Here is a 19,880-nt window from a genome sequence, read left to right as displayed (position 1 = left end):
AGTACTGACGCATATATCCCAGATTTTTTTTTTATTTTTTTTTTTATTCCCGCTGGTGTACCCTGTCATGTTGCAGATGCGACATACCGTTGTTTTTTTATCCACCACTCTCTTGCCATCACCATTATAGCTTGAAGGGAATCCAAAGTGCACCCAAACACCAGACCTGTTGGTTATTGGAGGATCTTCTCATTTCTAGTCTGTTAAACGCATTGGCTATTTTGCAACGAGCCTTCAGCGCGTACTGAGTGAGCGAGCGCCTGCTGAGTAGCCTAACATAAACATATAAGATGGTGTTTTTTTCTTCTTCGGGAGTGTCAGGGGCGTTGCCTGTTACGTTGTTTGGGTTATTGGGCTACCTTGTTGAACGCATATCATTATATTTCTCTCTCTCTCTTTTTTTTTTTTTTCAAATATAATTAATTACTCCAACGAACCGTTCGGTATACATAATGCGTACCGCGTACCGAACCGAAAGCGTCGTACCGAACGGTTCAATACGAATACGCGTATCGTTACACCCCTAATATATATATATATATATATAATGTACACAGTATATAGTGTATAAGTGACAGCTGACAAAATATAATAATTTACTATTTTAGTCAGATTAAAGCCTTGATTACCCAAAAGTTGATCTGTCTCGGGCTGTCAATTTATGGAATATATGCATAAAATATACATAATATAATATATTTACATATAAAATAATAATAAAAAAAGTGATATTTTGTGTTGTTTAATATAATTTACAATATAAACTGGCATAATGACTAAGACAACTGACAGCATATAATAAAAAATACATTTTACAATTTTCAGCTTGATTAACACTCAACTTTGTCTTGTGGGGGAAGTGGACAGGCGTGACAGCTGAACACTTGGGCCTTTCTGGATTTCACTCAAAGGCATTTATATCTCCGGACTGTCTGTGTTCATCTGTTCACCTGGACAACACTAGGGGAAAGCACATTATATTCCACACCAGTAAGCCACAAAAACCACCTGAAAAATGTTGCCCGCTTCCATAATTGATGAAGTTGGGCAGGCTCTCAAGACTCTGGCTCTGTAGACTTGCTACAGCTCGCTCTGTACCACCACCAAACTTTTGAGAGTGTGGCAGTCTTCAACTAGCAGTCTCTCTCCTCCATTCAGATGAATTAGTAAAACTTCCATTAATAATGCAGGCGTGTTTGAAGCCACAAAAAACAGAGATAGCGAGCGACTGAACAAGCGAGCATAGGTATAGAGAGGGGCACAAGGAGAAAATCGGCTTCTCTCTGATATCATGTTATAAACGTGAGAGGAAATCTCATCATACATAATCTGTGCAGCGGTGGACCGCCGGAGAGGAGTAGTTGAAAAAGACAAGAAGGGGTTACAGGATGGAATGATTATGACAGGAGGCATCACTCAGCAGCTGTTTAGAGGGTGGAAAAGGGGCCATAAATCAATTTCACACCGATTACGACACAATGCAGAACTGCGTGAGCTCTGTGGAATTAGCTGTGCACACCGAGGATCATGTTGGGCTAAATTGATCCTTGTAAAAGAAAAAAAAGGGAGAAGAACTGGCACTACAGAGGAACAGAAAAAAAGACAGAGGGAGAGAGAGGAAGCAAGCTATGAGGCTTTAAAAGACAAGAGATTACAAGGAACCAAGAGGGAGGAACAAAAGTGAAGACAGATTAGTGGAGAGAGAAAGAAAGATGGAGATGAAGAGGTGCGAGGAGGGCGAGTGGCAGCGGGTCGCTTCTGGTCAGTGTTATTGTGGTACTGACTGAAAACCTTTTAAACCTACTGATACAATCGTATGCAAACAGACATGGATCAAAAAGTCTGAGATCTTTTTTCCCATTTATAATAACAGTGGAAATAACCAATGTTATTTGGGGGAAAAATCAGATAAAAGATTCCATTCAAAGAAAAGATGGTCTTTGGATCATTTTCACAAAATTGTAGCATTCATGCAGTTCAAGTTCACTTTTCAATTATGTCGATGATATCATTTGCAATGAAACTTAAAATTGTGGTCTTAGACCCTATTGTAATATTGAAAATTTAAGATTTAAGATATTCTGATGAATGATGGTAAACAAATAGTTGACGGTAGCCATTGACTTACATAGTATTTTTTACATATTATCAAATTCAATGCCCACCGTCAACTGTTTAGTTTCCAACATTCATCAAAATATCTTCTTTTGGGTTCAACAGCTGTTTGGAACAACTTGAGGGTGAGTAAATAATGACCATTTTCATTTTTGGGTGAACTATCCCTTTAAGAAAATTCAAAAGACCGCAACCAGAAGTTACCAAAGCGCAAAGACATTAAAGAGTAAATACCAAGGGCAGCTAAGTACATGCAAACATGTAAAGCATTCACACAAACACAAGTCTGTAATCAGCATGCATGGCACATCTGGACATCAAATGGCAATTTGACTCATTTGATTCATTTTAACGCAGACACTTGACATGACGTGCTACCAATGCAAATTCTTCCATGTGCCCTCAATAACCTTCCCCATCTTAACAGACAAACATCTCCAACCAAGAAAATATACAGAGATCTGTATACGACTTGTTGTAGGGGTACATGCTTAAAAAGCATGTGGAAGACCAGTACTACTCAGTTGTACATGCTGCAGTTGAAAATGGTGTGATCAATAGCTGATTTATGCACACTTGTTATATTTGTTTAAATTTAATTAAGTCAATATAATTATTATTTGGTTTACTAAGGTATTCAGTTTTTTCCTTTTATTTATTTATTTTTTTATTTTTTGGTAGAGCACATTACTATGCAATTACTAAGGTGTTGCTTACTGAAAAAAAAAAGAAAAAGAAAGAAATAAAAAGAAACCAATACTTAAGCCCCCTTTGGCTCCTTCAGAGTCAGTCTATTAATTTTTTGGCCCATTATTAACACCACAAAAGTTAGAATCCATGGTGAGAGGTGAATTTGAATTTGCAACATGATTACAGAACAAACAAACATGAAGTCCAACTACATTTATTTGAACAGTCAGAACTAGACTAAAGAAAACGAGGGGCTTGGGATGTTCTTCTCAGTATAAACAGAGTTCCTGTCGGGTGGAGACCATTTTAAACCACTGATAACTTTCCAACTCCACATGCTGTAAGAAACCCAGTAGATCTACTTGAAAGTGCATATCTCACGGTCATATACATGATTCATTCGTTTACATGATCTTTCTCACCCGTCAGTGTAGTTTAGAGGATGACGCTCGCTGTGTGTCATAGTATGTGAGTGGACTCCTGCTGAAGCCCACGGATCGTGATGATCAGAAGTGTGTGATCAGAGGCAAATCGGTCTGGTAATGATGTTGATGTATCATGCCAGTAAGTACAGGAGCACAAGCAGCCCCTTAAGCAATTATGATAGCATTAAATAATCATTACGCAACCTCATCAAGAAACTACGATAGGGGAGAGAAAGAGAGTGAGAGAGGGAGAACTGCGTGATTTCTAGAGGAAAATTAAGTTCTGGACTCATCAGCCACCGTTTTATTAATGAGGAATGGCCTGTTTTACACACATTTAAAGATAGGGTGAGCTGAGAAACACACACGCACAGGATGAAAAAGTATTTAGAGAGAATAAATGGCTTTACAGAAAAATGTCCTTACAGAAAAAGAGTTTCATCATAGGCTGTTTAAATGCTTGATTTAAATGTTTGAATCACACCCAATTTCGATTTCACCCTCCTCACCCTGTAGGTCTCTTCACATTGCACTTTTGGTCAGAAACTGCAGTATGTTTGCATCATCAATGCAAGTGCTAACGGCAACTGTTTACCCCTGTAGCTATGTAATGATTTACGCGCAAGATGCAAAATTATTCATTCACTTTCACAAGACAGGATGAATTTCTACTGTACTATTGTGAACTGTAACAGAGTAAATCAGTAACCTAGATCTAATGAACTGAACTTTCATGCCGAAACAACACATTTATTGTAAAATAAAAATAACATTTTAAACAAATTATTATCTTTTTTTTTTTTTAAACACCGATACAATACTATGAAATAAAAATATAGCCACTGAAAATGAATCAAATGCACGAGAGAAAAAACCATATCTGTTACCTACAAGAAAAATAAAGCATATGTGGGTTCATTTTCAATCTATTATGTATGTAATTAAATGCACTGTAATGTATTGTAATAAATAAAAATAAATACATTTAAAAATAAAAATAAAAAGTATTAAATGTGTTACATTTAGTCTCTTTATTGTCTCTCTGAACTGTATAGGATGAATAAAATAAAATACAATAAAATAAAACAGATTTATGCATCTAAAATATATAGTAAATACAGTTTTGGAAGGGGAAAAAATTTAATAATATATTAATATATAAAATATATAAATCTCATGTCAGCAAATTTCAGTCATGTGTTTTTGAGGTCCAAAAAGTAAACATAAGTTATCAAGATGTAAAACCCTGTATAATGCTTATAATGGGCTACAAAGTGACGGGGGATTAAAATAACCTAATATTTTCAATGGAAGTGAATTAATGGATTTTCATTCTCTCCAAAGTACTGCACGTGTAATTAAGGAGGACCAGCCAGCCGGGGACTTCCATGGCGCTTAGCAAACCGTGGCTGTCTCTGAGTGACTATGCTGCAGCGCTGTACTGTGTGTGTGTGTGTGTGTGCTCGCGTGTGTATGTACATGGTTTTTAGCGTATACGTATATGTTTATCTCAGATTCTGCAGTGCATGATGGAGTGTGACGCTGAGGTGAGTCCGGGTGCACGAGGTACATCTCCCACACACAGCGTTGCATTAATTCGACTGGTACAGATGAAGTAATATCTGGAGGGTAGTGTAATTAGTTCAAATTCAATTGGATTCAAATACTTCATTATATACCTGCCAACAACACAAGGGATTGATAGCCATGGTTTCTTTTTCAATTTCCTTTTTTTCCCTTCATTAATGGCTTGGAATTAATGGAATGACATGGTCGAGTCAGGGGATGCTAGAGGAGAGCATTACAGTACCAGAACTGTATCATGGGGCTATCGGAAGCTTGGCAAGCATTATAATAATTTGTTTCTTGCAAGTATTAATTTGCAAGTACATAAAAAGTAACAGCCAGGCTTATTGTAGTTAGCTATAACTAAAATCATAAAAAACAAAGAAAAACTGAACGAAATGTATAAAAAATATATAGACATTTAAAAACAATACAAAACTAATAATGGAAATGACTAAAAATGTAAAATTAAAATGAAAACAGAAAACATAAAAATAAAATCTAATTAATTTAATTCAAATTACCTTAACCTATAATAGTATCCCAGTGACACTAAAATAACACGGGTAACATCTAAATTACATTTCCCATAATGCCCTGTAATTTTCCACTTCCTGTCTGTAAAACCCCATATGAACACTGAACATTAAAAAATAAAGAGAAATACACACTAACAAAACTAGTGCAAATCACATGAATCTTTTTCTCTTTTTTTTGTCAGTCCTCCCAGAACGATGTCTTACCTCGTTTTACATGCTTACATTCAGAACTGTGAAGGCAATCGTAAAGATACTCAGCACGAACACATTCATAAAAACTAATGCCCCAACCTCAACGCTGTTGTCTTATTGAAATATTTGTTCACAACTTCGCATGGCTCAGTGGCCTTTAATCTTCCAGGAATCCAATTTTATATTTGTCTTTGGTGGATTTACTCCCTAACTCTGCCTCTGTTTACCCAGTGTAATTGACAAGCCACTTAGAAGAATGGGAAAAACAAAGTGGGACGGCATACCCTGTGCATCAGCATGCCTCCTCCAGTCCATCAATGCGTGACTGTATGTTTGTTTAGCATCTGCTATACTTATCTAAAAACACTTGCCTGATGCACAGGGGACATCACTTCTCTCTCTCTCTCTCTGCTGTCTGTTGACCTGTGGCTGACACAATGAGATTGTCACTGCATGTAATCAAGGGAGGAGATATTCTGAACTTCCTGTTTCAGGAATTTTAAGGTTTCAGGAATATATTATTTTAATTTAATAATAATATATATATATATATATACATATATATATATATATATATATATTTTTTTTTTTTTTTTTTTTTTTTTTGCAAATACTGTTAACTAACAAGGTGATTTTTAGTGAATGTATGAAGTTCCCACAGGTTATATGCAATCTTTCAAATTAACCAAAATGAAGGTTGAAGATTGTAAGCATAATATTATAAATATTTAAAATACATGCAAATAATAAAAGATACATAACAACAACACGATATGATATAATCATTAAATGATTATTAAAAAATATATTTATCAATAAAATAAATTACACTTTGATATATTGCTACATAACACAAAGACTATTAATTTATTTTGGACACCTATAACATTTTCTGGGACCACTGTATGAATGCCTTTTTTAAATACACTGTGTTTGTGCTGTGTGCAGAAGAGTAAATAAAAAAAACAGAAGCTATTCTTTTTTTCTTTGGTAAACTGTACCGGTTATTTGTTGCCATCTGCTCTGTAGATGAAAGGTTAAAGTTACAAAGAGGGTCTGATGTTGCATGCAGGTTTTAGTGCCAACCTTGGAATGAGCTTTTGACATCTTGCAACAACAGTTCAATACCCATCCAGTGGAGCCTCCGTCGCCCGTGTTTGACGGGGGAGCAGGCGAAAAGACGAGCCTTGGCACCTGGTGTCTGAAAACCCTGTGACTGCTCTCAGCTGGGGGGAGGAGTTCTGGCTGATGTAAAAGTTATCTTTGATCTGAATAAAAAGCTGAAGGCTCTGGAAGGGTGCACTTTGCCATTATTCATGGGAACTTCAAAGCCTTCGTAATTAAATTGGAAGAATACCTAACAAAGAAACAGCCACAACGGAAAACTAAAGAGAGAGTGAGAGTTGAAAAAAAGAAGGAGAACAAATACTGGCGCCAAAGCGAAGCCATGTTGGGTGATGTCAGGAAAGATCCTGAGGGATGTTGGGTAGTGGTGCAACATTGGAGAACAGATGGATCTGGAGGTGGATCAGAGCGGCGAATCACATCATCTCTCCCCTCCGCCCTCTCCTGGAATGCTACAGGCTAGCGTACGGCTCGCTATGAAGAGGCTGACCGCTGTCTACCTCCGTTTGTTCAACCAGACTGGTCTGTGGGGGCTGCATCCTGCTAGATACCACCTCTATGCCCCTAAAATTACCTCCAATCCATCATCTATCGCAGATATGACCCAATCGATAGGTGGGCTCCCGCTGCTGCCAATGTCAGGGATTTTTTTCTCCTCTGTCAGAAGTTCTGTGAAGGTAGGAGTCAGGTCGGAAAAGTGCGGGGGAAAGTGCTGAGTCGCCTGCAGCCCACAGACTTTATTCATCTTATCAAATTACAGCCACCTCAATAACCGTCTCGTGGGACTCAAGACTGAAGAACAAGATTTCTCAATATTTCCAGTCCTTGCTTGATTTCATTGTTTTCCTGACGAATGGTGAACACAGAGTGTATGAATGTTGAGAGGTGCCAAAAGAAGATGCTGATTCACTAAAGCAGTCATGTACAACTGCAAACAAATTTCATAAACCTTACAAATGCTAAACTCAGTCCTGGATTGAGAAGATTCACTTGCAGTTATCACAACACTATAATATTTCTCTTGGTGTGGCTAAATAATTACAATTGTCTGATTAACAACTTTTATGTTTTAACTTTAGCGTTTTAAGTTTAGTTTAATTAAACTTATGGGTAGAAAGTATCACTACTAATTGATTTGTATATATATATTTTTTCTGTTTACGGGAATGTTCAGCCAAAAATGGAAATACTGTCATCATTTATTCACCACCTATTTGTTCCAAACCTGTATACATTTATTTAAACTGTCGAACAAAAAAGAAGATATTTATTTTAGTTGGCATATGTTTTACAAGAAAATACCATTTCAGTCTTTCAAAATCAAAAATTTCATTTTGCCATTTATTTGTAATTATATGTTAAATTAGCTTAACTTGTTTCTACACCATCATTGTTTCAATGTACCACTAAGTTAAACCTGTCTGTCTCTGTACACCCTTATTCATACGCAAAATGTATCTCATCTTTACTCATACTTTTTACTCTTTTTAAGTTAAATATAAAATAAATTTGTATACCTTCCATTTAATAAAATCGTTATAAAATGTGTATTTTTCAAATGGCAAAATCTACTGGTGCATAAACCATGTTTTTTTTACAATATTAAAGGAATCTACATACCGTATTTTCTGGACTATAAATCACACTTTTTTCATAGTTTGGCTGGTTCTGTGACTTATAGTCAGATGCGACTTATTTATTAAAATTAATTTGACATGAACCGAGAAAAATTAACCAAGAGAAAACATTACCGTCTCCAGCCACCAGAGGGCGCTCTATGCTGCTCAGTGCTCCTGTAGTCTAAACTGAAGACATAAGAAATCCGACTTATAGTCCAGTGCGACTTATATATGTTTTTTTCCTCATCATGACGTATTTTTGGACTGATGCGACTTATACTATACTTATAGTCCAAAAATACGGTAAAAATTTGTAGAACTTTCGTTTGCTGTTGTGTCACTCCATAGTTTGCAAGGACACAAATGGTATCAGAAAGACCTTCATCTGGTTTTGTACACATCTCTGAAGGCACTCCGAGTCGAGTCTCTCAAGTTCAGTGTGAACAGCTCGAGCAATTACTTATGACAGAAAACGCGGAGCTGATAGCATCCAAGGTATCTCTCAGCCCGGCCTGTTTTCATTGCACCGCATCTCACTGACACACACAATACTAGTGATCAACCTCAACAGCAATCATCTTAATTTCTAATCATCCCAATTAATGTATGTAAATGGGGTTAATTTAAACTTATTGAGACCGTTTCGAAAGCTGTGCAGTCAGCGAACAGCTCCATCAATTAACATCAATATTTGTCTTGCTTTTATTATTTAATTTTCCCACTGTAATGGCCACAATTAGCAGTAATTAAGAGCTTCCGTATGCGAGAGGAACCGAGCTGTACATTAGAAGCGTATTGAAAGGTGCCAAAGCTTAATCCCTCCCTTCCAGCTCCTCTTCCCTCGTGGAAAAAAAAATGGGCAAACAGAGAATAAAAAGAAAATGTAATCAAAATGGAGCAACTTGAAACTGATCTACAAACTTGTGTGGAAAAAATACACAAATACTGTCAGCAAAGATTTCTACAGTCTGTCGAGATTATAATAAAAAGAAAAAAAAAGAGGGTGATTAGTTTTGAACGTAAAGGCTATGTACTGCAGTGCATGCTGGGTAAATTGTTCTGTGACATATATACAAAATGGAGTTTCAACAATCAATTTGTAGCAGTCACAAAGGAGGCGATATGTCAGCGCGCATTTCATTAAAATTTTCACTTTCTTTGTTTCTCTATGGTACGCAATGAAAGGCTCGGTTAATCAGAGGCATATGTTGGATTATTTATTGCAAGCATGATAATGTCATTATTGTGCATGCGGGGCCACAGGGACCAGCTCACTTTTTGCTGTGTGTAGAATAGCCTGCATATAATGCATTCAGCAGAATTACACTAAAACCAGCAGACATAAAAATTCAGTCAAACAAAAATCCAAATAATTTCTGCTAGCTGGCCCTATAGGTTTATATCACTGTGCCTGACAGCATGTAGAGACCTGAACGAAATGAAAATATACTGCAATTAGAGAAGGATTGATTAATAAACGGCCCGATATTAAACTATGCTTGACTAAGCTATACATAATTCACCAGCTGTGTTACTGAGATTTGCTTCAGTATTGGACTGAAAATGGCTGCAGGGTTTCTGTAGCGCTAATTGTTCAGCAGGTGAGCGTCTGCGCTAACAACACTGTATTACGCTGGAAATGAACTCATTCATTTACAGACCACAAGAGTACAGGCTAGCTAACTAAAACCGTGTTGTAAACACACGAAACTGTCAGCAATTAGGTCTAGCAATGTGAAAAACACATCATGCTGCTGAGGTCAAAGGCTACTAAACTTTAAATGTCATCAACAAATGTCCCTCGCTAAGCTAATTCTACGTTATTTGTGTCAGAATGTTGTGTTTGACAGCTGACTGATGCACAGGTCGAACCCTAAGGTAATTACTGAGGGGAACCACATCGCTAGTACCTTCCAGCTTCTGTAACCTTCTGAATGTCAGGTTGAAGACCTCGTCGTACTGTCTATGATCCTTACTTTGGAGGACCTCCTGCCGGTACTACATGTACAAAGTGAGGCACACTAATTAAAAACACGTTTTCATGCTAACCTTTAAAACGCAAACCCCTGCTTTAATGGCCTTTAGATAACGTGGTATCTGTGCTATCAGGGCTGCGCACCTATGTCGATCCTCACCTCACCTTTACATAGCTCTCTTTCAATTAAAGATAGCAAGCGTGAGAGCAAAAGCAGGGGGAGAGATGACTAGCGTCTCATTTTTATGTGAACGGAGACTTGAGGGAAGCTGTCTATAGGCTCTTAATTTACGGTGGAGCAAAAGTGGCTAAGCAGATGGAGACAGATACAGTGGGACACAAACTTCTCATACACACACACACACACACAGAGAACGAGACACATGGATGCAGCTTCTGTCGTAAATTATGCTGAGCAGTGGAGAATTTATGGGGCACAAATATCTCAGTACCAGCCTATCATTTCCTAAGCACTGTCAGTGTAATTCTTTCCTTGCCTGTCTAAACTCACAGATAAAGCCGGTCTTGACTACAGCAGAGACTGAGAAGAGACAGATAGACATGGTTAGGGATGGGGGAGGTGGCAATGAGAAAAAAAATAACCATGTGGAGTGGAAGAAAGAAGTGTCATGTGTACGCTAAATAGGTGTTTAAATTCAAATATCGCATATACAGCTGTGACGCATTACTGTCAACGTGTTAAAGGAATATTCCGGGATTCAGTGCAAGGTAGGCTCGAGCAACAGTACTTGTGGCACAACACTAAATGCTGCCAATTAATCCACCTTTTCTTAAGTTAGACACTTACAATGGAAATGAATAAAGCCAATCTGTAAACATTAAAAAACACAATCCATTAAAAAACACAAGTACAGCTACAAGAGGCAAACAATTTAACATAATTGTTCAACCATTTAAGGATGAAAACAAATGTATGGCTTATATAAGATAAAACGTAATTTTTTACAGAAAAAATATATGTACACTGCCTTGGGATTCTTTATTATTATTATTTTTTTTTATTAATAGAAAAAAAGTTATTACATTTAAAAAAAATTTCTGATAAATATGACAAATGCAGCCTTGGTGAGAATAAAGACTTAGCTGAAATCTTACTGACCCCAACATTTTGAATAGTAGCAAGAGTGCTTTGATAAAATTCTAAACTTTACATTTATGCTTTTAAATTCTTAAAAAATAGACCCACTGTAAAATGCCTCACAATAACCTTGATTATCAACATTATCCCTTCAGTGCTGAAAACTGAACCTAGTATAACACAAAATGTGCATAAACTTAAAAAAAAAAAAAAAACTTTAGAAAGCAGAAAACCAAGCAAACAAACAAACACAAAAGTGAAAAAGCCACTTTTAAGTATTCTTCTCATATTTACCAAAGACTCCACTGATGCCAAGGTCCATACACCCAATAAAAAGAGCCTCTCTCAACAAACTAGGTATGGCTGAGAGAAAAGAGAATGTTTTGAACTAGTACAGCAAAGAAATAACAAAAGAGATGAAGGGGCGGCATTATAAATTCAGCTCCAACTTTACAATGTGAGAGATATACTCCGGGTGACCCAGCACCAAGATTTCAGGGCTTATAGAGGCTTAATGGGAAAGGTGGTCGGGGCTGGTGTATGGTGTGTGCCCTTTTGCTACCCTCAGAGATCTGGCCATGAGCAGTGTGCAAACTACACATTATTTGATAAAACAGCATCCAATTTACCCAGCCATTCTCCCCTCGCTCGCAAAGGAGCTGAAGTACTTTGCGTGTCTGCTAAGGAAATGAAACTACCTCAACAGAGCTAATTAACTCGTCTTGGAGGAGCAACAGAGAGGAGACTCCAGTTGGTGCACCTCAAAAGTCATTCAGTTGAGTTGATCTGGGGGAGCATGATGAGAACAGGCTGTCTGAGTGAGGATAGTGGTGTCTGAGCTGCAAGTGATTAAGAGAAACATAAATAAAGCATAAAAAGGAGATTGAATGACTGTGAATACACCACTAAAAATGTAAATGCATTATAGCAATGCTCAAATATCATGTAGGATAAATTAGACACAAGTTAAAAAACGAAAACTAAACTAAAGCACTTTGTAAGCTCCTCTTCATGAGAACATCTGCTAAATTGCGTACAGTACATATAAATTATTTGTCATACATGCCTCCACTGTATATGCTGGCCCATGCAGAGAATTTAGATCTGAATAGGTGAATAACACCTACAGTATGTGGGCATGAATTGATCTGTGCAGCATATCTGCACTGATACGCAGATAACTAACTACACTCCAGCCTAGTTTTCTAAGCATCACAGGGTCTTCAGAGATTTATAAAGATCCACCCAATGGATCTAGAAGACCCTGGAGGACTCAACCTTCCCATAATTCTCACCACTAGAGGATAACCGTGGTGCAAAGCCAGTGGCGGCCCAGCATGCATTGCAGCAAAGCACAGAAACATCAATACCGATGCACACTCTCCTCTCAACACAGGGGCTTGTGGGGAACATCACACCATCTGCAGACATCTAATGCAGACACGCTCACACATGCCACAGCTCTGATGTTTCTCTCTTAATTCCACTCAAAGCAGACACAGCGACGTGATGTTTCTGATTAGTTGTAGTTTTACAACTTCTACATATTAGGTGCGTAATCAAACCTGAGAGTTCAGTTTTTGAATTAAAATCTTGTTGGTTTTTGCGTTTAAAAAACATCAATCAATAATCTTATCAGCACAATCAACAAGTTTCTTTCAAATATTTATAAAAATGTGACTGATCAAATTTGTGTATTAGCTTATGAGCTAAATATCTGTATAGAATTGATCAGAATCTACAAACTGAAAGTGAAGATAAAACAATTGAATATATCATCACATTATCAAAGTATTAAAAAAAATAATTAAAAGTTAAAGTTTTATTACTACTACTTCTAATAATTGTATTTGATTAACATATACTACTATTTAGTTTAAAAACATTCTGAGTGACTTCAGAGCTAAACCTAACAGGGCATTTCATGACTAAAAAAAGATCTTAAACATGATTATACAATTAAATAGAGATATATAAAGTGTTTAGTAAAATGGTTAATCATCAGCTCTGAAAAAAAAGAAGCTTAGAGTAAAGTGACAAATTTCTATTGTGTGCCCAATTATGGAGGAAGATAAATATGGAGTTGGCTAAATAGATGCTGATATGGTGGCCTTATAAATAACAATACAATGCATCATTAACACTAGGGCACAGTGAAGGAGAGGGCTTTGGTGAATTAGCTGCATGAACTAAATAATGCAGTGCAAAAATTCAAAGAAACTTTTTTTGTTGATTGTGCTGATGCGATATAAAGCCCATGAAAATAATTACGCCTTTGATTAAATCACCAGCACAGACCACAACTACTTTAGGCTATAGAATTACTACAAAATTCACTTGAGTGCTGAAGTCATTGTGTTTTTGGAATCCGCAGGTTTTATTTCAGAAACTCGATCCCTGGAATTGATTAGCCTCAAAACATGAATAATGTGATGATCCAAACAATGACATGATAAATCTGCCTTTCTTTCCTAACTGTTCCAGAATCCATAACTAATGCAGCACTTATGCACACTTCATTTTCATGCATACAAAAAAAAAATCCTTCAATTTAGGATGCGCAAGATTGAAGGGATGCCAAGACAGAGAAAAATGTTGGCACATCACTATTGTAATTAATAATGTAGTGGAGCTGATAAAACAATATTTTTTTATGAAAACCAGAGCACTTCACATAACACAGAAAACCCATGGAGAGCGTTTCCATTTAGTATTAACATGAAAATGCTATGTTTACTTTACATCAATGCAGAGCAACGGTAGTCTGGGGAAAACACTCCCCTTGTTGTGTGTGTGTGTGTGTGTGTATATATACAGTATAAAGAAGTTTAAATATGTGCGTGTTGCACCACTGTGCTATGATGCTGTCATATCACATATATATTTCCTATAATAACCAGCTTTTAATCTCAGGAGTATTTAAACTTTGCTTTGATTAGTTGTCAGTGCTGATGAGATGTCAATTTCACCAGTCAAGACCTTTTTTTCTTAAAACATGCATGCACAATGCACAATGCACTCTCATTTCTGGCGGGACTCTGATGAGTTAAACTAATTTTGTGCAAGGTGATATAAAAGGATCCCTTGAATTCAAAACAAAACACATTTCTTTTCAAGCACAATCTCATCTGAGCGACCGGCTCATTAATCGGATCTTATCAGATGTGTTTAAGAGTAGAAACAGGCTAACTACAATACCGTTAGCAAAACAATTACCTATTGATACGCAGTATTGATACAAACGGCTATACAGATTCATCCTCATTGTGACTGTCATTAATTTCCACTTACTGTTTCTAGACAAACCAGAAAGAAAACTAGACCAACATCTGTTTTAGTGCAATGGACATCAGCTGATCCATATTCCCTGGGGTTTCGCTTCCATTTCCAACCCATTATGTCATCGCTATTGATAAGCGAGTGTATACTGAGTTACGCTCATATTGAGAGTTTGAGTGAGTCTTATGTGTGCGCGCAAAATATTTGATCGTCGTTAGCAGGGGTTGGTGTCACTCAGCAGGAAGTCTTCGGGAAACTTCCAAAAAAAAAAAAAAAGACACAGCTTCAACCACTCCCTACATTTCTTCGACTCTCCTTTCTGCTCACACTAGCCCACCCGTCCAATTATATCTCATTGTGGCTGAGCATTCATATCCCTCTCTCATTCATGGATTTCATTTCCCCACACCTTCCTCTTCCTCTCTTTAATGTTTCCATCCTTGTTATTCCACCTACCTCTTCTCTGGCTGTTTTCAAAGCTGGCTTGATTCCTCTCTATAGCACTAGACATGCGAGAGACCACCTGCAGCAGAGCAGGTGAAGCTTTTGTGCTGACAATTCAACATGTGAAATACACACAAAAAAAAAATTTCCCTATACGTGTGCGTGTGTGTATTTTGGAGTTATACTTGCAAAATGACTTCGACCACTGCTAGAAATGACTAAAAACTCACTGGAGAATAAGCTTCTAATATTCAGCTCCATGGCTCAGGAGAAAATCATACAATAGCGAGAATTGTTTAACTATCCTGAGCATGGGTAAAGATTTTCAGTCCTCTAGGGAAGGAGAGATGCTTGCACAAGCAGATTTACTGCTCCGTATTGACTCAAGACTTGAGAACCAGCCTCTGCCGCAATAAAAGGAGAGGGAGGGAATCTTATCCAGCCAAATTTAAATTAAATGTTGATAGAGGTCACGTTTGATAAAAAAAAAGAAGAAGAAGAAGAAGAAGACTGTAATGGAGAATTGGTTTCATATCTTAACGGATTTTTTCCTTTTTTTTTTTTTATACGCTCACTTGACATCACTGTCTGACAATTCTTTTTTATTTTCAATACCAGACTGTATCAAACGACAGTGGCTTGTTGTTTAAATGAGGTTACAGATCAAGCTACTGAACTGGAAACACGTTCTGCCCTCTGCAATGGTTTTGTTCTGCAATTCCACACAGTGTGAGAAAAAATATTGTTTGCTGAAAAATAACCTGCGTGATGCTACGGCTCAAACTTTTTCTATTAAATAGAAAACAAAAGCTGTGAGCATCCCTAGTTAATTCCTAATCCAGTGAAAACAGACAGTAATGCAGCTAAACAGCATTCAGCAGCGCTAGTTCATGCAGTCAGTGGCCGAAACACACACACAAATATACACAGATGCATTACACACTAATTTACTTCACAGTAAATTATGTGAAAATCTAGAACATTCTACATTGTTTTCACCTCAAAAAAGAATTGTTCTCTCACATGCTTGTAGACATTAAAATGTCTTTAACTGAATTGTATGAGTGACGTATGATTTAGGATGTCTGTCTAATTGCATACACATATTAAATTACAACTTTTGTAAAAAAAAATACATTAGACTTTTAATAACTGTTAAATGAGTAAGTTTACTTTTTGTAAAACACACTTTGCTTTCACTATATTGTTTCTGAAGCACACAAGATTTTCCTTTAACTATTTTTATTGAGATGAGACACAGGTGTGGAATCCGACATGAAACAAATCTTATTACAATTCACTATCTACAAGATGTGACGTGCCGTGTGTCGCTACCATTTCAGCAGGTGAATAAAAACAAAGAATAGCAAAAGGAATAACGAATGGGATCCTGTAGAATCCCTGAGGGTGTGATAACTCTTTTTGAATCTGTCTGTATTATTTGGAAGCGAGTCATACTAAATTTGATAGATGGGAACAAGTCTGCGTTTCAATTTTTTTTTTACTCTCACAGCAACTGAATTAAAAAAAGAAAGAAAAAAAAAAAATCTGAAATCGCTGTATCAAAATGGCAATACTGAAATTGAAACAAACCCCAGCTAGCGCCTCAGATGCACCGAGCCCAATATGACAGATATTTGAGAGATGTTTCTCACAGCTAATCAATTACGGGTGTACACAAAAACAAGCTCTGACATCTTGTCAATGACATCTGTTCAAAATCAGATGAGGAATTATGAGGACGCTCAAACACGCAAGCATTTACAGGATGAATTCTTAAATACACCTTATTTGTATGCTCAGACACACATGTACACACACAGTGAACGGCGCTGGGACAGCAGAGGCCCGGACAGCTGGTGTTGGGTGTGTGTTTGCTGGGACAGTGACTGTTAAGGTGATGAGTGAGGAGCGATTTGGTAGCAGCATGAGGCAGGCTATCTCTCAACAGCCTTATCATTCTTTATATCTGAGCAATAATACACCGTCTAGAGGAAAGCAGCAGCCTGCCATCACACACGCCGCCCATAGTAAAGCACACACGCGGCCAAAAACAATCACTGCAGTTCCTCATATGCCACACAATTTCCAAGCACCTTCAGAAAAGTTAGCCAATCCCCATTTACTAGAACGGACTAATTCAGTGACATCTGTCTACATTCGGCCAGTGGGTAGCTCACAAAAAGCAGAGACAGATTCACACAACTTCTGAAACATAGAGTTTTCAATACAATTAAACAACAAGGATATCAATACAGCTGTTTCAGTTATATTACAGTCCTAGGTTTTTGAAAAATTTAAAAGTAATGAGTAAATTCTTGAATGAAAAAACACAATTTGAATAGAGTAAGTGATGTGTGATTGATTCACTGATCAACTCATTGGGGTGTTTATATATATATATATATATATATAAAAACATAAAATAATAAAAATAGACTTGTTTTACAAAAGATATGTAAAGAAATTAATTGCACTTACAGACACTTACTGCATATAAAATTAATATAAAGATACAAGCAAACAAGTTTGCATAGTGTAATAGTATAAAAGCAAAAACTCATAGCATGAATGAAAAGATGGGAACAGACAAGGATGACCCCTGCTGAGGGCTATGAGGGAGGAGGGATATGAGAAGGAGGGGGTGAACACAATGCTAGCACGTGTCACCTGCAAGTAGCAGAAGAAGAAGAAGAGGAAGGAAGAGCGAGCGCAAGACGGACGCATTGGGATTGCCTTACCTCGGGTAGGTAGAGGAACGCAGGGGGACACTGGAGAGAGTGAGTTAGCATCCCTGAGCCGGAGAGCAGAAGACAGCCTGTGTTGGCCATTGAGCACAGCATGTGGTAGCGGGACGTTTTGCGCATTAAGCTGGGAGATCCTCTCTCTCTATCTCTCCCTCTCTCTCTGAAACCCTCACTCTGCCTCTATTCCTTTTTCTTCTTTGTTTTGTGCAGAAGTCTTTTTGATTATTTTTTCTGGTTCTCTTTTTTGCTGTTCTTTCTCTGGACTGTTCTTTTTCTCAACTGTTGTAGAGGTGGGCTGTAGGCAGGGCGTGCGAGTCGTCTGAATGGTCCTGGGCCCTCTGTCATCAAGGCTCGGCTGCGCACTTTCACTTACACTCTTACACACGCACACACACATATGGAAGCCAATGTGAGCCCTCGGAGAGAAAAGGGGAGGTTCTGCCAGAGCGAGGGAGAGCAGGAGGAGGAGGAGGAAGGGAGAGATGCTGAGAGGGAGGAGGCAGGAGTTCCCGGGGGTATTCAAAGATCAAACAGACTCACTATAGAAAATGAAGGGAATGTATAATGACATCACAATAGCTAATCTCGGCCATTAATTGCAGTTCTCCGCAACCACGTGTGAGACAGCTTGCAAGACATTTGATTTGCTTTTGATTATCTTTTCATTAATTATTCACTTTAATCATCAGACTGTCTGGTAAAGGAATAAAAGAAATGACACCTGGATATTCGAAATTTTTAAATTAGTAACAATTCTAAATTAACCATTACTTAATAATTCAAGGTGATCAAAGGTGATGGCCACCGATGCCAAAGTCTTGTTCCAAGGATGGGGAGAGTGAGACAGCCCTAGGCTGGACTGGGATATGTGTTGGGATCATTTAGGGTCTTTGGGGGGTTGATCTATTTCCCTTTGGATGCAGACACACCAGATGTGCCCCCATTATGGGGGAGCAAACCCCCACCGATGCACTGCACAACAGCCGCCAAAACACAACCACGCAACCCATCCACAGTGTCCTTTGGTGGACCTTTATTTCTTTTAATAGGGTCTTTTTTAGTTTGGAAGAAAACGGAGTGTTTGGAATGATGTACAACAGAGGGGTAAAAAACATTTCGCTTTTTCATCGAAAGGAGGAAGAGACGAGTACGGCTTTAATTCACTTTTGATTATTGTTTTGATTTTAACATAAAAAACTTCCATTGAATCCTGATTTATTGATCTCCCATGTAAGAGTTTTAATGTGTGGTTTGTACAGCAAGTCTGCTTTATGGTTTTCTTAGTAATTAAATTGTAAATTATGGTCCAAGCACTGTAAATTTCTGTTGAAAGTTAAACTTTTCAGAGCACAAATAACTGAATATAATTTAACATATAATCAATTTACTAAATGCTATGATGACTAAAACAGAAAATAAAGGAGTTTAGTATATAGTGTAAAATTATAACAACAACAACAACAACAAATAATAACAATAATAAAAACATTAATAATTTTCATAACTAAACATCAAATTTAAATTTAATCACTTTTCAAACCAATGTGCCAGCTTCATCCCTCTCCATAAAATAAACAATTACAATGACACATTTTTTTCTGTTCAATTTATGTCCACCTAACAGTTCAAATAATTAGCAAATATATATATTAGTGGTGGGCATAGATTTTTTTTTTAAATCTAGATTAATCTCACTGTGATCTTGAAATTAATCTAGATTAATCTAGATTAAAATGGCTCATTCGAATTCTGCCGAAGGCATTCAGAATATGTGTGTTAACCAAATAAAATTGACAAACAGTAAGTCTGTGAGAAGTGTTTATTAAGCTAGGTGGTGCATTAGAAAAGTGGCTCATCTCCTGTTTCTAAAATACATCAAAAAGTGTTTGAAAAAGCTGTAAACTAATTCCACATTGCACAAGGTGCAAACAACCTTACGCCTGTTTCACACATACTCCGTCTGCAGTGCGTATGCGTTGCATATTTTTTTACGTACCCATGTTAATGGATTCCAGTTGCGTTCCAGGAGTGTTGCATCTGCAGCAGTGCAGCGATCGTTTACGTA

The 19,880-nt window shown here is 37.3% G+C and overlaps 1 protein-coding gene across 8 annotated transcripts in view; it reads right to left on the bottom strand.

The window, feature by feature from the left end:
• Positions 1–19,880, bottom strand: part of LOC113055963 (RNA binding protein fox-1 homolog 3) — a 377,645-nt gene that overhangs the window by 88,389 nt on the left and 269,376 nt on the right. Inside the window, exon 1 of one of the 8 annotated variants that reach the window (XM_026222369.1) lies at positions 17,810–18,830. The exons of the other annotated variants lie outside the window; for them this stretch is intronic. Coding sequence (XP_026078154.1) covers positions 17,810–17,935 — 126 coding nt within the window. The 5' untranslated portion in view covers positions 17,936–18,830. Of the gene's footprint in view, positions 1–17,809; positions 18,831–19,880 lie in introns of those variants that run through there. 8 annotated transcript variants of the gene reach the window in all.

The sequence above is a fragment of the Carassius auratus genome, chromosome 37 (assembly GCF_003368295.1).
Source record: "Carassius auratus strain Wakin chromosome 37, ASM336829v1, whole genome shotgun sequence".
NCBI lineage: Eukaryota > Metazoa > Chordata > Actinopteri > Cypriniformes > Cyprinidae > Carassius > Carassius auratus.
This window is presented reverse-complemented; position numbering and strand designations above follow the sequence as displayed.